General features: G+C 26.2%; 1 protein-coding gene across 1 annotated transcript in view; it reads right to left on the bottom strand.

Moving 5' to 3' along the window:
• LOC107454398 (sodium channel protein para) overlaps nucleotides 1-21,791 on the bottom strand; it is a 226,289-nt gene that overhangs the window by 43,354 nt on the left and 161,144 nt on the right. The window contains exons 6-13 of the mRNA XM_071181380.2: nucleotides 17,510-17,716; nucleotides 15,941-15,998; nucleotides 14,764-14,908; nucleotides 12,868-13,083; nucleotides 11,007-11,210; nucleotides 7,131-7,163; nucleotides 3,080-3,448; nucleotides 246-339 (exon numbers count right to left, since the gene is read on the bottom strand). Of these exons, the coding sequence (XP_071037481.1) occupies nucleotides 246-339; nucleotides 3,080-3,448; nucleotides 7,131-7,163; nucleotides 11,007-11,210; nucleotides 12,868-13,083; nucleotides 14,764-14,908; nucleotides 15,941-15,998; nucleotides 17,510-17,716 (1,326 nt within the window). The remainder of the gene's footprint in view (nucleotides 1-245; nucleotides 340-3,079; nucleotides 3,449-7,130; nucleotides 7,164-11,006; nucleotides 11,211-12,867; nucleotides 13,084-14,763; nucleotides 14,909-15,940; nucleotides 15,999-17,509; nucleotides 17,717-21,791) is intronic.

The following is a 21,791-nucleotide window of genomic DNA, read 5'->3' as shown; positions in this document are numbered from 1 at the left end:
CTTTAGAGCTTCACATAATTTTTTAAATTTGCGAAAACTGATTTTGATAATTAATAGTAAGTATTTCATTTCAGAAAAAAAAATTAGCTTATCATTAATTCTATAAACTATTTTGAATGTCACTAGTGATAACAAACACATTTTTTTTCTTCGCCATGTTTTACTGTTTAAGCTAAAATTAGAAATGTAGTAGAATTAAAATTACTACCAATAATAGAAGGTGTAGATAATTTAGTGATAAATACCTTTCATATCTACAACTGTCTGTATATGGGGATCTGAAAATGGACTATCTGTGGGCTTTTTGGATAATATACATTCATCTGAGTCAGGAGAATCCTGTAAAAAGAAATAAAAAAAAAATTGTTTTTAACTCCGGAACTATTTATACAGAAAGAACTTTATTCATAAATACTGTTTTTTTTTTTTTATGAAACAAGGAAAATTTATTTTTTAAAAAAAATATTTTAACTGGAAAGCTACAAGGACAAATTTGTACAAAACTTTCCTGCATTAGTATGTTTTCACATCAATAAAAAAAAATGTTTTTCTATTTGAGAACTCAATTGAGCTGACAGTAATAAATAACTATTGATACATTTCACCAAAAAAACACTTATAACATATTAACACAATATTTTTATGATGCTTAAAACAAAATTTATGAAAAGTTTTCAGAAAGACAACAGCTTAAACAGTATGATTTAAATATTGAACTTTATTGCAACGTTTCAATCTCAGACTAAAGGTTAAAATAAACAATAAGTTTTATATTGAAAAATTATTTTTTTGATCTTTAATGTTAATCATTAAACATAAAAGCATATTATTTCAAATTAATTATTAAAAAGATTGTATTTGGCCATTTGATTGTTGTACAAGAAAGCAACTAGATTGATAATTAAATTGTAAACCATTAAACTACAATCAGTATGAATTAATTATTGGACTTTTTTTATGTTGCTTAAATCTCAGACCATAGACCGATACAAACAATAAATTTTATGTTAAAAAGTTTATATTTTGAAATTTTAATGCAGATAATTTTTAATTATTATATTTATTGCAAATAACTAATTAAGAAATTGCTAATTAAAAAAAACTTTTATTATTGCAAAATATAAAAAAATTAGACTTCTCTAAGTAAGATAAATTTAAATATAATTAAAAAACTGTCAGTTAAATTCTTAGTAAACTGATTTACATGGAACCTAATAAACTACTTACAAGTAACTGAAATCTAAAATTTTCGCAAAAATCTGGAAGTACATCTAAAAAAGGAGTGATTTTAATCACCCACTTTCAATGAATGATGCCAATAAACTTGTGATTGAATAGTATTAGTATTTATTGACCCCCTAAATAGGAGAATTTGTTTAACGTTCCTTCTTATATTTCATATAGTACTTTATTTAAATTAAACCTGATTACAATGAGAACTCCCCGACAACTTCAAAATTCCTACTCTAGTTACAATTTTGATACAATAAAAGTTTTAAATTTTAATATACTTTTAAGAATTTACAAGCATAATTAGGCTAGTTGACGAGTTGCTATTATTACATCACCAATCAAGCTTATAACTTAATGTTTCATACTTTGAAATTTACACTGATTGATATAATCACATCACTAAAGAACTTAACAACTTCTTTTAATACTGTTTATCTTTTTTGAAAATTATGAAAGTATGTGTAATTATTTAACACATTTAACCGTCCAAACATAAGGAACCTTAGAGTACTGAACTGAAATTTTTCTGGGCTAAAAACTATTTTCTTGTTGAATAACATTGGGAAAGCAGTTTTTGATAGAGGTATGTCACTAGCATTAAGTTCAGAGAAAGCTAGTACATAACAAGACTCAGAACACAATTTAAAAGGCGATTAAAATTTTAAATAGGTTCAAAGTACAGTAAAGATGCATCACTAGAATTGTAGCATTACATTTAAACAAATAACATTTATAATTTTGAGTCAAAACTGCTATTATTGTCTTTTTATTTGTCTAGAATATATTTATTTAAACATTACATAATGCATATAGCATTCTTATTTTATTATAATTAATTATTGATTGCTAGCCTATTTTGTTTCTACCAATTAAAAACTAATTTGAATTTTACAATTTAATATTATGAATAACAAAGACAGATATAAATGACGTTCATTTCAGTTTAAGTATTTATACTAGCGATATCGAATACATGCTGTTCAAACTGATATGAATAATAAGGTAAGGTCACAAAATCACACATCTGTATTTCTACCCACATAGTACAGAGAGCTCCACTGATACTTGCGTCATTCATTGTAAATGTGGTGCAGTTTCCATTTTCTTTAAAGCACAGATATTTTGTTTATTGTACTGTATTTAATGATGTCTTTCAATATAAAGTAACTGTTACAATGACATACTTCATTTTTACAATGAGCGATCCATTTATAACAAATATTTTGTCCTTTGTAATGCATTATAAGTTAGCCATGTAATGATTTTGATTCATGGTCAAAAAGTATTGAGTTTTACTTTTGTTTCCAGAAGAATTATGCGAACATCTAAATTTAGCACAATATTTTGTCTTAATTAGCAAGCACTAAAATTTACTTAACAAGATTTTTTTGGTCAACAAGGTGTATGTATATAAGTTTTTTACTAGACAGCTAGTCATTTATAGTTCTTGTCAAAAAACTCTACTAAAATATTTGGATTTTTATACTGTTTAAACTTCTATTTCCACAGCTTCAATGTAATTTTAAGAAGATATCTGAATGAATATATAACAAAAAATAATATATAACAAAAAATAATATATAACAAAAAAAAATTATTTCAGGAGCTTTTTATCCATAAAAAAATTTATACATGAAAAATTGTTTAAAATTGAAGAGGTTAAAGTGAGAATAACGAGGTTTATATGTTTTAAAAAAAGATGTAAGAAAAGTTGCATTTTGTGTTACAACATAACTGCTTTTTCTTAAAATTTTGCTAAACTTAATCACTATGCTATGATATAATATTTATGGATGAAATAAAAAAATGTCATGTCTTTTACAAATTGAAGCAAAAGTTGTGTAACCTCAAAATAAAGGCCTTGCAAGTTTCTTGAGCGTGACCGTAGCTGGTCCTCCTTTGTCAAACCCCGGCTATAAACATCTACATGAGATGTGTATGATATTCTGGATAAGTGAGATGTATAGCTAGAGTGCCTTGAATTTAAGTTAGTGTAGTGAACAGGGATCACAATAGCTCCATCCTCCTCTGACATAGGAGTTACGGCCTTGCTGTCATCTGCATACGGCAGGTGCTCCTGAGCATCTTTGTAGGTGTTCAGGACCAGAGGTTTTCTGTCACCATAGCGACGGCCATTACGCCAGCTGACGCTGTACTGACTTCCCCGGCTTGCACGCCGAATGTTAAATGGAGAACCAGGAAGACTTAGGCTGGCCTAAAATTGAGATTATTTTGGTTCTAAAATTATGAGATAGCTTCGGCTTTTTATCTCTCTTGCCTTATTATTTCAGCAGACACCTTGCCCTCAGCAACTTCACATGAATTTAGGTTGTAAAAGTTAACGAGTAACAGTAACCAAAATGACTGTATTGGTTTCAATGGTTCTTTATTAAAGTCATTAAAATTCAATGGGTATGAGACTAGAAAAATAATTTTTAGTGCAAAAGCAAGCAAATGTACACATGAGCCAAAATGATAATTTATAATAGTTACAAAGATCCCCAAACAAAATAATACCAATTAATTAAAAAAAAAAATTAATATTAGCTATTTGGCCACAGTTAGTGTAAAAAAAAAGGTTATACAATATTTTACAAAGCTTATACCTGCTAATAGATTAGTGTTCTTTGGTAGATTAAGTTAACATTAATTAATTTTGTTTGAGGATAAGTGCTATGTGCTGAGTGCAAATTTCTGCAGAAATATAATGACAGCTTTAAAGCTAGAAAGCAATGCATTTAGCCTTAAAGCAAAGCAAGAAGAGCTAAAAAAGAAATACATGTTATCAATAAAAGGCACAAAACACATATTACAGCAGAATAGAAGTATTTTTTAAGTGTTATGCGAAGAATAAGCTGTTAAGAAAAAAATAAATAAACAAGAAGTTTTAGTTTTTGATGTAAAGTTGCGAACATAAAAATAGAAGTAATAGCAGAATAAGTATTTTTTTGTAGAAAACTTGAGAAAGTAAACAATTGGAAGAATAAGCATTAATGAGAAAGTATACACTCAAAACAAGTTAAGAAGCTTAACAAAAATAATATTTTTAATAGACTATAAAGTAAAATGTACAACAATAATAAATTAAGTTAAAATCATAATTAAAAAATAATAAAAATGCAGAAATTATAATTGAAATGAATATTATTATGATCTATTTGTTAAATACTTCATTAAAAATTAATTACATGAGATAATTACGATTGTAATCGGCAATAATTAGAAAAATAAAATAAATAAATTAAAATTTTTTAATTAATGAATATAGATGTTAATATCTTAACTGCATGATAAGATAATCAATGTATTATTAACAAATAAAATAATGAATTATTTAATGTCTGGATTTAATTATACATAAAATAACAATGACATGAAAAAATATCTAAAGAAAATATAAATAGCATTCTACTTAAAATTAAAATAAACTGAGTATTAAAAATTTCTGCTAAATTTTTTCCATAAAGTTCAGAACCATATCCAAAAATTTAATATCAATATATAAATTTAACAAGTTGTTTGAGACTATAGGTATATTTTCTAGTGTTTAAGTCACAAAACAAGTGCATATTTTACTTACAAGTGTTGGCATTTTCTATGAAGTAGCCGGATCATCTGAGATTGGGGCAAATCAGCAAAATACCAGTGAACTTTTAGAACGAAGCTGAACTGTAAATATACCTGACCCTAATGTTATGGTTAATCAGCCATCTGAAGTTTATTCAAAAACCTTAGCAATGTGTAAAAGCAAATTATAATCAATAATTAAAACAAAACCCATTCCTTTTTATATTGATTGCTTGTTGTTTGTTTGCAATTTTGTTAAAATGAAAAACATATTTTAAGATTTCATTGGATTCACAAAGAAAGAATTTAATCTGACTTAACATATATGTATCTAAAGAACATTCAATTTAAAATTAACCAAAATAAAGTTTTAGAGCTATTAAAAGAAAAAGTTCGAGGTAAATCTATCATTCTTAAAAGCTTTTCTAAAATAATCTTTTCTGATAAATTTAAAAAGGAATGAGCATTCTTTTTGAGAAAATGATTTATATAAAGAAACTTATAAAGTAAAATAAAATGAGTAAACGAACATAATAATAAGGTATAAAGTAGAAAAAAAATTTAAAATGAAATAAACAAATAAAAAAAAAACTTGCACTAAAATGGGTTCATGCAAATTAATAAAAAAATTAAAGTCAAGCAGGATTTCATTAAAAGATGGCTGAATGAGTATGACTACTACCTGAATTCTACCACTGGGTTTGTCAGTTGACAAATTAATTATAATTTGTAAGAGAATAATAAAACTGTTCATACTTTTAATAGTTTAAAATTTCAGTGGGGTGAAATGTACTTTTTTGTAATATCAGTTTCATAAAAATAACCCTATTTTATATATATTTTTACTCTCACAAATTTAAAAAGAATTTTTAACATGAAACAGACTGTGTAGAACTATTTATTAAAATTATAATCAAATACACTTTTAACTATCTCAGAATCTTTGTAAAAGGAACCAGGTACTACATGGAATAGCAGAATATTGTCCTGGTTAATAATTAAATTGCTATTACAAATAGGAAATCATTTTTATTACTGTATTTTAGAGTTTAGCTAAAATTATTTTTGCTTTCTAAAAATAATTCTTATTCTACAGGTAGTCACAATTTCTTAAGCTTCCCATTCAATCAAAGATAAGTAAGATTGAAACACCAAGATTGATCAATACCAATGATAATTTCTAGATTGTTTTTTATTCTAAAAAAAAAAAAAAGGAAAAAAAAAAAAAAGGAAAAAAGATTGACTTTAAAACTGCATCCAATTCTAAAGACTATAGAACTTCTCTATGATTGCTTTTAGAAATATTTTGTACAAGAGAAAATCCCAGATATTGTTATAATTAACATTATTTCTTCATCAACACAATCGTAATCTATAATAATTGCCTGTAGAAATGATAAAAAAATCAATCCATACTTGTTAACAGACAATAAATCAAATCTGTTTATTAGTCAACATTTTAAGTCTAATACTGAATTTAATGTAGCATTTGACCACACAAGCGTCAAAATTGACAAATTGAACATGATGTACTTAAAGCAAGCTAATCAAATGGTATCATAAACCAAATTTGACAAAAAGAGAAAAAGAGGGAGATAATCAAAATACATTGAAATGATCTTCAATTGCGTGACCCGTATTTACCAAAACAAGTTAATGTTAATACAACTAAGATTGGTTAGTACAAATTAACAAAATTTATGCTAAATTTTTTATAGCAAAATTGGATAATTTTTTAAAGTTTGCATTGTTGATCTTGGATACATTTCTTACTTTCCTAGGCGAAACATTTTACAAAGACCAATGAGTTATCCATTAACTCTGTAAAAAACTGTAAAATATTTTAGAATTTGCCCACAGGAATACTAAACTGATTGGAAAACAGCTTTTGATGATTTAGTAATTACAGCATTATTAAGTATTGAATTGTCAACTGACAGCCCACTAAACAAGGGTCTATTTGTCTATTCAATTGCTGGAACTAATACTTTGTCTATCTACATCTGCTCATTGAATGCAATAGTAATTCTAATTATTTCTACTTTGACGACAAATATATGAAAAAAAATATGATTGAACAGTACTATGAGAACCTATGAAGGATTTAATCTACAGTAGGAATACTTTAAGTTGACTACTGAAGAGTGATTAGTATGAGATAAACTACGAGAAAGAACATATTGCAAAAAAGATAATTATAATATTGAAAGATTTTAGATTTTCAATATACAGAATATTAAGTATAAATTATTGAACATTAATTTTTTTTTCAAATTGCACAATTCACACATACAAAAATATACATATCGCATAAAAAGAATATGAATTACCTGATCATGGTTATGACATTTTAAAATCGCCCACTGCAAAAAAATTTTCTCGTTTTCAAATCTACCTTACTATTACATATTTAAATGAGAACGCATTAGCTAATAGATTTCAATTTAGAAAGATTAATTAGGCTTGACAAGAGGAAGAGTGAAATATGAGTTTTCACTGAAAAGTTCATTTTTTAGAAGACTTAAAAGTTTTTTTTTTACAGAACAGCAAGTATAAAAATAATTCTAATCTTTCACGGAAATTTATACCATGTTAATTTTGCATTTATTTTTATAAATATGAGTGATAAATGAAATTCATTATATCTTAATCAAATCAATCTTATATCAAAGAAACAATAAAATATTATAAATATTAAAATATTTTTGTGCTTGCTGCAAAAGTAAAATACATTAATTTAAATACTTCAAAAAAAATTAAAAATTAAGTTGCGAATGTTACTCAACATTTTTAACAATTCCATTGATCTGATATTTGAATTTATTATTTTAATTCTACAAATTACAAAATAGTAGATAAATAAAATTGCATGCTTTCTTATATCAGAATGTCTAATACTTTATTTTGTTGTATAATAAGAAGTGCGATCAAATTTGATCTTCCATTGAATTTGAAGTGCAATAGAATCTCTGACAACTCATTCTTAATAAAAAAAAGATTTTTTTTTTCAAATATCGATAAAAGAATTAAAAACGAACATTAATATGAAATGTTATGATTACCAAAATACAATAAATAGTATTAAGAACCGGTACTTTATAATAGACACTAAAAAAAGTATTTATTAATAAAAAAAATCTATGTATTAAAGTAAATATTATATTAAAGTAAATTACATTTAACGAAAAATTAAAGTAAAAATAAACGTAACTGAAATAAACCTTTTCAAATAAGCTAAAAATGATTAATATATATATATATATATATATATATATATATATAATATATATATATATATATATATATATATATATATATATATATATATATATATATATATATATATATATATATATATATATATATATATATATATATATATATATAAAGAAAAGATTTTTAATCAAAATAAAATAAAATTAAATTTTTAAGATAAACATGAAATTTTCTTTTGTAAGTTTACTTTTTATTTCCATCACATTTTATAAAGAATCTTTCTTTTATTTGGAATATATGATATCAGACAGTATATAAATTTATACAAACCAATATAATACACACAATAAATGTAATAGTTTATTTTGAATTTAAAAAAAAACACTCTTCCTCTTGTATAATAGTTCGAATTTTATCGATTAAATATTCAGCTAAAAAATCCTATAACTAAATTTTCAATAGAAGAGGAACAATGAGTTGATCTAGTTTTCATTCAGACTGATATGCATGACCCGTCTAATGCAACCACATACTAATCATCAATAAAATATCGTTCATTATTGTCTAAAATGCCAAGATTAATGTGCTGTTTTGACAATAACAAGCAAACGTAAGACTGATTTATCTGTTAAACACCAATGGGTAACAATCTCAACACAGATGAACAAACAACATATATTTTGCAACAGAAGACACACACAATTCATGCCCAATTAGATTATTCTAAGACACCGAGATGGAATACACAAACAAGCAACTTATGTTACAGACAGAGCACACCGAGATATAACTAAACACATCTAGCAAAAGATACACTCAGAATTTGACCTTTTACAACAATTAAGTCAATGATAATATAACTTTATTTTTAATCTAAAAGCTGGAGAAATTTTAACTTTTTTACAGGAGTTTTTATTTTTTATAAGAGTTTTCCCACTTGAAAATGTACAAAAAAAAAGAAAGATATATTTACAGTGATAAATGTGGGATATTTACAGTTTATTTAATAAGAACATAATAGGATTAGCTAGGGAAATCAAAGCTGTTAACAATAAAAATAGGGATTTTTTCAAAGGGGTTGATGAATTTAAACACTTTTAAAAAAGCTATAATCACAAAAGCTATCCATACAACAGCCGCATTTAAGTTTATAAAACAGTTAGATAACATTTAGTAGCAAAGAAATGAAGGTTTGTTAAAATAGATTACTAAAATTTTATAATTCCAAAAAGTTGTTAGCTCTTTAAAAGATAAAATAATTTCAAACCTGATTGGTCAGAAACAATGAGTACAAAATGTAATAGCCGAAACTTTAAATTAAATAGAATGCAGCCTAACCTAAAAACTATGGTGATTACAAAAAGTCAATATTTTATTTTAAATTATGCCTAGATAAATAAGTTTGTTCATGAAATTTTTCACCCATAACAAAAATTTCTCCTTATGTCAGAGAATCAATTAAACTATTGTACTCATGTTCCAAATCAATTAAAAGCAAAGATGAGTTTAATGAAGACAAACATTTTTAAACATTATGTTTCCAACGATGAAGAAAAAGTTTGATGCAAAAGGTTTCATACTAGACAGGAAAAAAATACATAGTTAAAAAGTTAAGTATATAATTAGCAAAAACATGCACATGCAAAACAGGTAGAAATGAAAGAAAAGTGTAAAAGTGCACCATGCATAATAGAATGCCAAAATGTTAAGTATGTGGTTTGATAAAAACTTTTCGGCACATATACAGGGTGAAATAGTTTAAAGTATAAAATTTTGAAAGATATCATTATTCAGCTCATACAAAATTATTGTCTTATTTTAAATATAGTAGATAAAATACAAATATGGAAACAAAGTAGGTTTTAAAAGGCTCAAAAAACTATAATCTAAATTTAGAATATCAACATTACTTATATGAGTTAAGTATTGTTTAATTTTAGTACATTTAGAGAACAGCATATAATCACAAAAGCTTTGCTTGAAAAAGTGAAAATTTAGAATATTAATTAATAAATAAATGATGCAATGCATTAAAGACAAATACTGCTCATGAGCATTGTATCATCAACATGATGCAGGAAGTCGCAAATGCTTTACAAAATCAAAAGCAGAATAAAAAAAATCAAGGCAGATATTGATATTGATCAAAATATCAAAACTATCTCCTTTATTTGTATATTTATCTAAATGCTATGCAACGTAAGGCAATAAAATTTGGTATATCTCTACATGTAACGCAAATGCCATTTAGTTTTACTTCCAAAAGTGCATTCACAAGGGCCAATTTAGTTTAAGGATCAATTTTAGAATTCCCTTGTCTTTTGAGTTATTTAAACTTATAAGGTTACAAACTGGTAGTCTCAAAAATGTAAAGGGCTGTTTAATACGAGTAATAAAAAATGAAATAAAAAAATAAAATAAATAACTAATAAAGCAAAATGATTTAACACCTTAAAAAGTCTCATCTTTCTACAAAATTAATTCAAAAATACTGTAAGAGGAAAATACAGCACAATGATTTGAACGTATTTTCTAAATCTTTCTCTTTATTTTAAAATTTTGGTGTTGAACAAAACATTTTAATAAATTAACAAATTTAATAAATTTTGGGTAAAAAAACAAAACGAATTATAAATTGCGCTAGAAAGCAAATTGTAATACATTTTCTACAGAAAATATGAATGCAGTGTTCTCCATTATTTTAACATTATACAATATTTTACCATATGGGCCTTAAGTAAAAATCCTGCTAATATATACTTTAATTTTGAAAGATAAAATTGAATATGCTTGATTAAAAAAAAATATAGATACAGTTTGATATGAAATTAAAATTTTTTTTTCTTCCTGAACACCCTGCATATTAATGCCACATTCTATTATTAATCCTAATGAGCTACGATGAGTGAAGGGGGTGCCTATATTCTGGTGATAACTACAATGGGATTGTTGTTCCTCATCTACTACATATAACATAACTTCTCTCCTACCTTCCTTACTTTGCCATTCATGTGTGACCTTGATTCTGAGCTTTCTCCATTTTCACTTTTGATGCTAGCTCGTTCTTTCATGTCCCGTTCATCCATCATCTTCTCCTGTCCCACAAATAGCTCATAAGACCTAACCGAAGAGCCGGATGGACTCTTCACCACTCCATCGGGTGGTGAGGGGTTTAGGGCTGCTTCCTCTTCCGCCTATAAGGATTGAACATCAGGAAACGTAGAATAGGAACAAGAATAAGACTTTCAATTGAATTACTTTTGTTTGAGTAGGATTTTGGAAGTGGTGACTTGCATCACCAAGTTCATGGATAAAAGGGGATTACCCTGAAAGTTTTAAATGTGTACTAATTCAGTGTAATCGAGTAAAGTCGATTCCTAGTTAATTGAACTTTAAAAATAGTGATCAAGATCAACAAGTTCAGTGATAAAATGAAATCACTCAGAAGGTTTTAAAGGCTTATAGAATCAGTATTTAAGGGTAAACTCTATTTCTAATAATTGAATAATTGGAATAGTGATTGAATTTGGGAAATTCAGGAAGAGAAGGTAAAAATAAAAAATAAATATTAATCACCCAAAATGATTAAAAATTAAACTTCAAGGATGATATTAATTCCTATCTTATTTCCTAATTCATGGAAAAAAGAAAGCGATTGTTATTCAATAAAATTTTATTTATAGATTGCAGATCTTTCTAAAATTCTAATTTTTGTTAAGATTTCAAAACAGAAAAGGTTAATATATAGTTTTAAAAAAATAAAATTGAATAACTATTTTAGGTAAAAAAGAGCTAAGTGAAAAAAGTAGAAGAGCTAAGCTATCAATCTAGAATGTACTCAATATAATTCTCAAAACATTTAAGTAAAAAAAGAAAACAAACTAAATAAGAAGCATATTAGAAGCAAAATTTCTTTAATGAAGAAGTAAAAGTAACAAAATTTTTGAAATTTCAATTTGAAGTGAAGAGGTGGATATCATGAAATTAGGCAAAAAAGTCAGATGTGTAAAAGATGTTAGCAATTCTAAAAGGCTAAAGTAAGAGAAAGAGTTATAGAGACAAAATTGTGATCGTTTCCAAACTTATGTGAAGCACCCACAGATTCATTTAAGCTAAGATAAAAATAGGCAAGTTGCAAAAAAGTAAATACTTATAAGGATACGTAAATATGATATAGGCTATTGATTCATTTCAGATTTAAAAATATATTCAATATTCCTATTAAAGAAATATTCTTGATTAAAGAAAGTAATTTTGAATTGACTATTAAGAGACATCTCTTATTCTCAAATGATTAATCTTCGTTGACGGATTATGAAGAGAAATAGTATCGGTTGATAAATGTAAGTTTAAGAAAGTTAATTAAATCCACTACGAGTTGCTGAAATTTGTTTACAGAACAGAAGAACGAAGCACACCTAAAACTGCAATGTTTAGTTTTTTTTCTACTATAAAGATGAAAAAAATCTAATTAGGCATTTAGTTTCAAAACTAATTAAATAATACTAAAGAGTTTTCACTTATATGAGAAGAAAATACTAGATGGACTTTTAAGTAAATTTTAAAACTATAAACTCATTTGATGTAAAAAATTGTGTTGTACTTTACAAATTCTATTCCACTTATACACATTCTTAAAAATAACTCTTTTTTTAAATAAATTTAGGAAAACTAGTTTTGAAACTAAATGTAAATACACAAGTTAAGAATGAAAAATTACAAATTTTCAATTCAAATAATAAAAACAATTCATAAACTCTTGAATGATAAACAGAAATATTTGGACGACATGAAGTATTGATAGATTAAAAAACATATTGAATAGGTAAACAGAAGTAAAACTTTAGTTACCAACTGATTTGCAGCAGCTTCTGCTGCTGCATCAGCAGCTGCTTGCAACGCAGCTTCTTCAGCTGCAATTGCTTCCTCTTCCAGTTCTGCTTTCTTTTGTAACTCATCGTAAGACATAGCTACAATAGCTAAAATTAGATTTACTAAGTAGAAGGAACCCAAAAATATTATTACAACAAAGAAACACATATGCCACGGGCCTGCCGTTTTTAGCACCTGCAAATACATATAAATATTTCTAAATAACAAATATTTTTATCAAAGAAATACAGGATAAAAAAAGTGAAATATATTCAAATTTAATTATAAAGGGCTGCCAAATTAAATTAAACGCCTGCAACAAAGTGAAATTTGTTTGATACATAAGTAATTGCTGAAAGAGTTAAAACATTTATCAAATGTAAAGATAAGATGATAAATTCTAGTCTTGTAGAAAGAGAAAAGTTATAGACAGTTTCATACTCTCTTTGTTTCCTGCCATTCATTGTTCGAGCGAAACCGATTTAATTAAAATTTTTATTCACTGCAAACTAAAGGAAAAGATAACAAAAAAAAATGTATATCACATTGTAATAATTTAGCTATTTAATTAATAATAAAAAAAGGTATAACTATCCTTTTCAAAGGCTTTTTTTTTCTCAAGTTTTATTATTGAATTATTTTAATATGATAGAATTTTAATATTTATATTTTTTAAAACGTACACACAGTGTAAGATATAAATATGTCTTAACTGAAAATTTTGCTTGGTATTAATTCCGGTTTAGAGGGTGTAAAATGAAAATCAAATTCATATTTTCCAAAAAATTTAAATAAAATGTTTAAGTTTAATCAAATTTAAATGTTTAATGGAATTGCAAAAACCAAAACATTTAAATTTTATCAAATTTAAATGTTTAAGTTTTTGCAGTAAAAATATTTTGCTGAAGCTCTTTTCATAATTAGCACTTTAGCAGTATGCAGAATAAAATACAGGAAACCTGAATAACTTTTTATCTATTGATCTGATTTTTCTATATAGTAACAAACAGCCTTAATAGTTAGTGGGGTAGATCTTAAATGTGCTAATTAACTAATAATGATATTTTGAGAAGAAATCAGGCAAAAATATGAAATATCTCTAAATAAGCATAATTATTACTTTTAAAGAAGATTTAGATTCCTAAACCTCAAAATTTTGCATAAAGAAGTTTTATAAATAGGTGTAAATTATTTTTAAAATTTACGTAATCAGTTTCGAGGTTATAACAAAAATAAAATTAATATTAGGGACTTCCAACTCTAATTGGATCCTATTTCCCAAATTGTGAATGCACCCTATATTTTGAGTTTCAAAATTAGAATATATAAAAAAGCACATTTAATCAGAGAAACAACATTTCAACGTCTATTTTTGCAACTTGAATTACAGCCTGTTGCAATTAATAAGCAAATTTCAAATCAATTTCTCATACAATGAAGATTACATTTTAATACAGGTAATTTCCATCATTAGATCAAAAGTTAAATATGTGTTCATCTTTTATTTTACATGCTGCACATTAAAAGTTTGCTTTGTTTTCAAAGCATCAAATGTCATTTAGAATGTAGAGCAATAGATTTAGACATAATTTTTACCAAATGATAACACTATAATAAGTAAATAAGACATTGAACCTATGTTTGAAACAAAATAAAGGCCATTATTTACATAGTTAAACAAAAATTATGTTATTTAAGTCCTAGATATGTTATAAATTTATTCAAAAGTATTAATTTTGTATAAACAATACATTCATAATTTGTAAGTGCATGCCTAATGGATAGAATTTTGTAAACATTAGTTTACATATCAGTACTTTTTATTAATTTGGATTAAACAAAACTTGACACTAGAAAAATTGTAATAAATCTCACCATTTGATACAAACTCTCCCAAAAATCTTGCGTCATTAATCGAAAAGCACTTAGAAAAGCCCATGGAAAACTATCAAATGTAGTGTACCCATGATTAGGATTTGGGCCAACACCTTGAACACAAGTTGAATTTGGGGGACACTGCCTGAAATTAGAAAGCTATAATGTGATATCAATTTTAAGAAAATATCAGAATCAGATATATTTGAAACAAAATGCGTATTGTATTTTTAACAGCAGTCTAACTTTTCAAGTAACAGGGTCACCATCAACATTCAGAAAAAACTATCTGATTTTAGTAATTAGGGGAATAAATTTTTTATTATTTTTCTTATACATAAATATATTGCATAACTTTATTGCTTGCTATTAAATTTAAAAATGAATATTTAAAAAAAATTATTGCATTACTAGTTTTTAGGAAAATTTAGTGGATGCTTAAGTACCTCAAATTCATATTAATTCGTTTTCTCCGGCCTTTTGAGTATTTTAATTAAACTTCCTGACACGCCCCTGTTTTATCCTGATTGACAAAATTTCTAGATGTTTCTTTGTTTTGTTGCCGAATTAAGATAAACATCAAACTGAATGTTTTGATAAGTAGTTAAAAAATTACATTGCATAAAAAACCTTTCTTTCCTACTTAGAATTCTTTACAATTCAAAATTGGATAAAACCACTAAAACTGGTTTGAGTTATCTTCCCTGCAACTGAATTTTTTTTTCTTCCAATTTACTTCTTGTTTAATTTGAATGCAAAAGGCTTCATATTCAAGAAATTTTTAACTTGGAAAAATATTAACTTGGAAAAATATTAACTTGGAAAAATATTACTTGGAAAAATATAAAGGCAATGTTTTGCAGCGAAAAATCCAATGATTCTGTTTTTGCTCAAATACGATTTCAATACAAAAACTAAAAATAGGTTTTTATTTTTTATCAGAAAATAGACTACAAGAACATAATTTCGTTAAAATGAACATGAAAGTTATAATGAATAAATAAATATTTAAAAGGAAAAAACTAGCAAAAAAAATTGAAAGTAACATGTTTTAGAACGTGTCACAAAATTTAAGCATTTCAAATAATTTATGCATATGAAAGAACTAATATGAATGAAACAAATTACACTTAAAATTCCAAATAACAAATTATAATCAAAATATAATCAATACGACCTTGCTCCAGAGGAATTTCCACACAAAATAAAGTTATCATTTTCCTTCAACCAATTTTCTGCAAAGACATAGAAATAATATATTAAGATTTTGACACTTTGTTTTAAAAACACTATGTACAAATTTAGCTAATAAAAAATAGAAATAAATTATATACTACTCAACTACATAAATTTGAATCTGTTTCATATATTCATTAACTTTGATTCCTATTATTAAGTGCGAACTTATTATATGGATTGCACTTCCAAAATGAAAGTAAATACAAACAAAACATTAAAACTCAATATTTTTTATTTCAAATTCGAAAATTTACAGCTAGCTTATTGCTTTTTTTTATCACATAAGGCAACATTTCTTGAAAAGCTGATTTTATTATAATTAAAACATATAAGTAAACAGAGGTATAACTCAAATTTGGTTTGATTCACACGTTACCTTTGTGATATATGATAAATTTTAAAATGGCAATTCATCAAAAGACTTAAAAAAGAAAAAACCATGACAGTCATATTCAGAAAGATTCTCCATTTGACTTGATTTTCTGATATTTGAACTTCTGAGAGTATGGTGTTTGCTTATGAGTGATTATGAGTTTGATTATGTATAGCATGTCTTGATAGGCATTTTTAAATAATAGTTAATTTTTATTTAAAGAAGAATAGATTACTACAAAATTAACAACAATCAAGACAAAAAACCAAATATGGCAACTTGATGGAACAGAAATATGCTAAGCTCACTGTTGTATCAAATATTAGCAGTAAATGGAATTGAAGTATTATGTATTTTTGTGAACAGGTTGTGTTTAGAGCGTGAACTTAGAGCTATGTGTACGAACTGAATTTATAGAGTTATTCCAAATTATTTTGAATTCTGTTTTGAATTCATAATTAAACAATCAAATTTACAATTAATCAAGATAACTACAAAATTTCTCCAAAAAGTTAAAAAGTAAACATTACTATAAGCATAATATTAGTTTAAAAACTAAAGCATTCCAGTTTTATGGGTGAAAAAATGAGAAAAGAGGCCTGCAAAGCAGGAATAGCCCAATAAAAATTCTATTATTATTAATTTTTCTTTTCCCTTTTTTAGATTTGCTTAGTAAGATTTTGAGTAAAAAACTTGATTAATTTAACATTGCTCAACAACATATTTTAACTAATTTCACTCACATTTAATTTTATACAATTTTCCAACACCACAAATTCCTCCCCTTTATTTTTAATGCTTTAGCTTATCTAAACCTTGCTTTAAAACTTTGGCTTTAATTTGAGTGAATTATAATTTTAGCAAACATATGAAGCTAGTTGTAAAAAACAATAACCTTTTCTTTAGAGAGATTTCATACAGTTGCATAACATCATACATGGTTCTGAATGTAAGTTCTGCACTGTGTAGAGAATTAAGGCTGTTATGTAGTAATGGCAGAGTGTAGAACTTACATATGACAGTGCAGAATGTTTTGTGAAATCTCTCTAGGAATTGTTAACCTACATCTTATGCCATTCATTTATAAGTATTGACATTTTTTGAAAACACAAAAACTAAATTTCTTATTCTTACCTTCTTCTTTTGAATAATTTGATTTATATAATTCCCACGTTATATTTTCACTAGGATCTGGGTTACGAACACATTTTTGAGTCAAAACTCCCATATAAATCTGTAAACCTAATAAGGCAAATACTGATAGAGAAAATAAGGTTAAAATGATCACATCCTTCAAATTTTTTACAGATTCTATAACAGCTCCTACAATGGTTTTGAGACCTATAAAGTAAAACAAAAATACCATTTACTAATTTTTCATCACAAAAAAAGCTGCCAAAATTAAATAAAAAGAGCATCAAATAAAATTATTAGCTTAACCTAACAAGCATTGAGCCTCAGGGAAAAATTGTACAGTAGTTTCTCTGCTGATCCTACTGTCTCATTGAATAGCTTAGTTAAACCGGTTTTCTCACAAGGAAAGCCTGCACTTGAAAGTTTGAGAAAAGGAGAGTAATGCTCAGAGGGTTAAAATATACAAATTTAAATTTTAACAAAAAATAAACCCAAATATTTTATTATAAGGCTCTGATTAAGGATAAACTTTGACTGAGTAATTGATAATTTAAGTATAATGATTCTAAGTAATTGATATTTTATGAGAAAAACTAGGAAATTTCAAATAATATATTGCTAATATATAATTTAAATTTGTATATTTTCATCTAATTTAGCAGATGCTGCATTTTCTGAACGCAGCATCTATAATACGGTAATCTGACATTTGCAAAATCTCAATGTTGGCTATAAAATTTTTAAGTTTCAACCATTTAGTTTCTAAAAAATCATTATTAACCCTTTATTAGTAACCTTCAACTTAAGACCTTCAACTTAAAACAGACAAATTCAACAAATATTCAAATAGTGTAGGTTTATTCATGAACAAGAAGAAAACTAAAGTAATGAGAATAAATCAAAAGAAAAATGACAAAATTAAAATCGAAAATCACGAAATAGATGACATAGAGTCATTTAGCTATTTAGGTTCTATTGTAGATAAAAAAGGTGGAAGTAGCGAAGATATTAGACAGAGAATAATCAAAGCAAGAACATGTTTTAAGGGATTACATAAATTTTGGAGAGAGTCAAATATTGAAATAAAGACAAAAATAGTTGTTTACAAAGCTATTGTTAGAGCAGTACTATTATATGGCGCAGAAACCTGGAAACAGACTAAGATCGAAATACAAAAATTAGAAACCTTTCAAAACAAATGTTTAAGATTTATTTTTAAAATTTTCTGGCCTTACAAAGTATCAAATCAAAATCTATTAAAGAAAGCTAAAATAAAAACAATCGAAGATGAAATTAAAAAACGAAGATGGAGCTGGCTCGGACATATCCTTAGAATGCCCAAAGAAAAAATTTCATCTGTTGCGCTTACATGGGCCCCTGATGGTAAGAGAACAAGAGGAAGACCCAGACTTACCATCCAGCGCATGTTTTTGGGCGAATTAAAAGAATGTGGAATATCTGGCTGGGAGGAAGCAAGATCTATTGCTAAAGACAGGAGGCGTTGGAGGGATATGCTGGAGGCCTTAAGTGCCCAAGGCACGTAGAGGATAAGTAAGTAAGTATTAGTAACATTATTAGTGTCTTACAAGAAGGAATGACTTTAAACACAATTGCTTATTCTTCAGTTATTTTTCCTAAATATATTCTCCAAGTTATTATATCAGTTTATTTGCTTAACTTTAACTGTAAGAGTCTATAACTTTTAATTCTGAATAGCTAAGCACAACTTTTGCAAACTGGCTTGATGAGTTTGATAAGTCATTAAGAAAAAAAAAGTCATATTGAATAAATTGTCATAAATATTAGCTCATTAAAATAATTTTCAGCATATAACGTTGTAAAATACAATTAAGCAGAGTTATTCAAAAAGATGAAGCAAATTTAATTAATTTGTATTTCACTTCACCAGATATAAATTGGATATGAAAGTGAACATATCATTTCTTTTTCACCTCTTAGGGGAGAATGAGCGCACATGGTTGTTTCGTGCGCGTGACAAGTTTGGTTGCCACTTAAGATGTTTGCATTATAACAAAGTGGAGACACATGGATTGTTATATAAACTAGGTAAGAAAAATTTTAAAACTTCCTTTTTTTTAATACTGTATAGCATCTTCATATCTAATTTACACTTCATTAAATTCAAATTACTCAAATTGTGTCATCTTTATCAATAACTCTAAAATGGGCTATAAGTGAACAAATACACATTAAAATTTACTCTGCAGAAATATTTGTAAATTTCTTTATTATTTCTAGGACATAACAAGGAAAATAAGGAAAACCACAAATATTATACGAAAAACATGAAATAAGTTATTAAGTTTAGGAGTAAACTAACCATTATTTAGAAAAATACAATTGGAAATTTTTATTGGCTACTCCATTCACATGCATAGCATGCAATTTATGATAAAATTTTGTCACAAATCGATTTTGTAGTATTATGTCACGATTATGTCACAAATCGATCATCTTAAAAGAAAGAGCCTTAAATAACATAAATTAGCTACATATAGTTGAAAATTCTTCCAAGTACTTTTAGCTCCTAAAAATTAAGTATACTTCTATTACAAACGTAAAATTTTTTTTATATTAAAAATATAAATGACAATATATACTTTTTCCGAAAACTTTTACTGTAGAAGCCAAAGTAGAACTTTTTAATAAACATAAACTATGACCTTCACAAATATTTTAATGGCTCCACATCTAAATTTCTTATGGCAGCTATAACTGAAAGTCTTTTGCTTCGACATTTGAGGGAATTTTTCAGAGGGAATATATAAAGTTACAATCTGAGGACGTTAAACTTAAAAGCAATATTATTATGTACTATAAATTTTGTGAAACAAATTGACTGGACTATTGAAATTTAAACTATTGAGAAAAATATAGACCACTTTTAACAAATAATACATAAATTAACATATATTTCTTATTTAAAACATATTAGTTTAAATATAGTAAAAAATTTGTACTACATTAAACTTACTCCTATTACAAAAGACTGTTAAAAAATACACTTATTTTATTTTATAAAAAAAATTACTGACACTTTTACTACAAACAGCATTAATCTTAATATATTTTAAAGGTAATTTATCTAAAATTCAATAAAATACTTCTAAATAATTGCGAATTTGGTGACATTTTTTCACCTTGATCTTTAAAATTTTGAATAGTTCTCAAGTTTTGCAAACTTTTATGAGCTTAGATAATGATGGAATGAAATAATTTTTTAATTATAAAAATATAGATAATAAATTTCTTTGGCTTAAAAAAATAGTAACTTTTATTAATATTGTCATTTTGTGCAGGTTTCCATAATCAGCATAGATGGGGCTGGCTAGAAGTGAACAAAACTGAACCCAACAGTTACAAATAACTGTTACAAACTCTCAAAAGTTATAAAAATAAGACTATATTCGAAAAATTGTTAATTCAAGTGAGGTAAAAGTCACCAAAGAACTGCCATAAATACAAATTCATAAACCAGAGTGTAAACTAGAATAATAAACCAGTGCAGAAATTTGCAATGCATACATTTTGTTAACAGGTTCAAAATAATCAGTAATAGAATAATTATTTGGGTAACACAGGGGTGATTGTGAGCCCAAGTCAAAATTCCGGAAAATTTCCTGAGTTTAAAAAAAAACAAAGAAAAAAGAAGTTTAAATTGAAAAATTAGAAAAAAATTTAAACAAGGTTTTTTTTTCTTCTTTTTCTCAATATCTCTTAGTTTACTTAAAATATATTTAAAATTTTACACATACCTATAACATTTACACATACTTATGATGACCTGGAGAAGAAATTAAAATTTACAAGTATGTCTTTCTCTTTCGAGTTTATGATTATAACAACTATTTACTCATAAAAAATGAATATTAATCATGAATATAAGCTTATAAAGTATCTCGCTGGCGCTCCCTTAGAAACAAATAAAATAAACTGCGTTCTTAAGTTACACCTTTGAAAATTTGGTTTCCGGAAACTTCTGTGATCAATGATTTTTTTAAACGTTTGAACCTTCGATCTCCGGAAACTTCCGGATCACTGTTAACGAAAAATCCGGAAATCCGGATTTTTTCCGGAGCACAGTCAGCCCTGGTAACAGTTTCGGGAAAAAGCCTCTAACAGCATGTTTGGTGCTTATGTATCAGTTGATAAAAATGTTAAAACTGGTGGTGTGGTCAGTACAAGAGATTATTGCAGGAGCTGAATAAGTGCAAAGTAGTAATACTACCTATGAAGATGGTGAAAGAGAATCACAGCCAGT

This window comes from Parasteatoda tepidariorum, chromosome 8, assembly GCF_982258835.1.
Source record: "Parasteatoda tepidariorum strain Cologne lab strain chromosome 8, Ptep-v5.0, whole genome shotgun sequence".
In the NCBI taxonomy this organism is placed as follows: domain Eukaryota; kingdom Metazoa; phylum Arthropoda; class Arachnida; order Araneae; family Theridiidae; genus Parasteatoda; species Parasteatoda tepidariorum.
The sequence above is the reverse complement of the archived record's forward strand: the minus strand, read 5'-3'. Positions and strand labels throughout refer to the sequence as shown.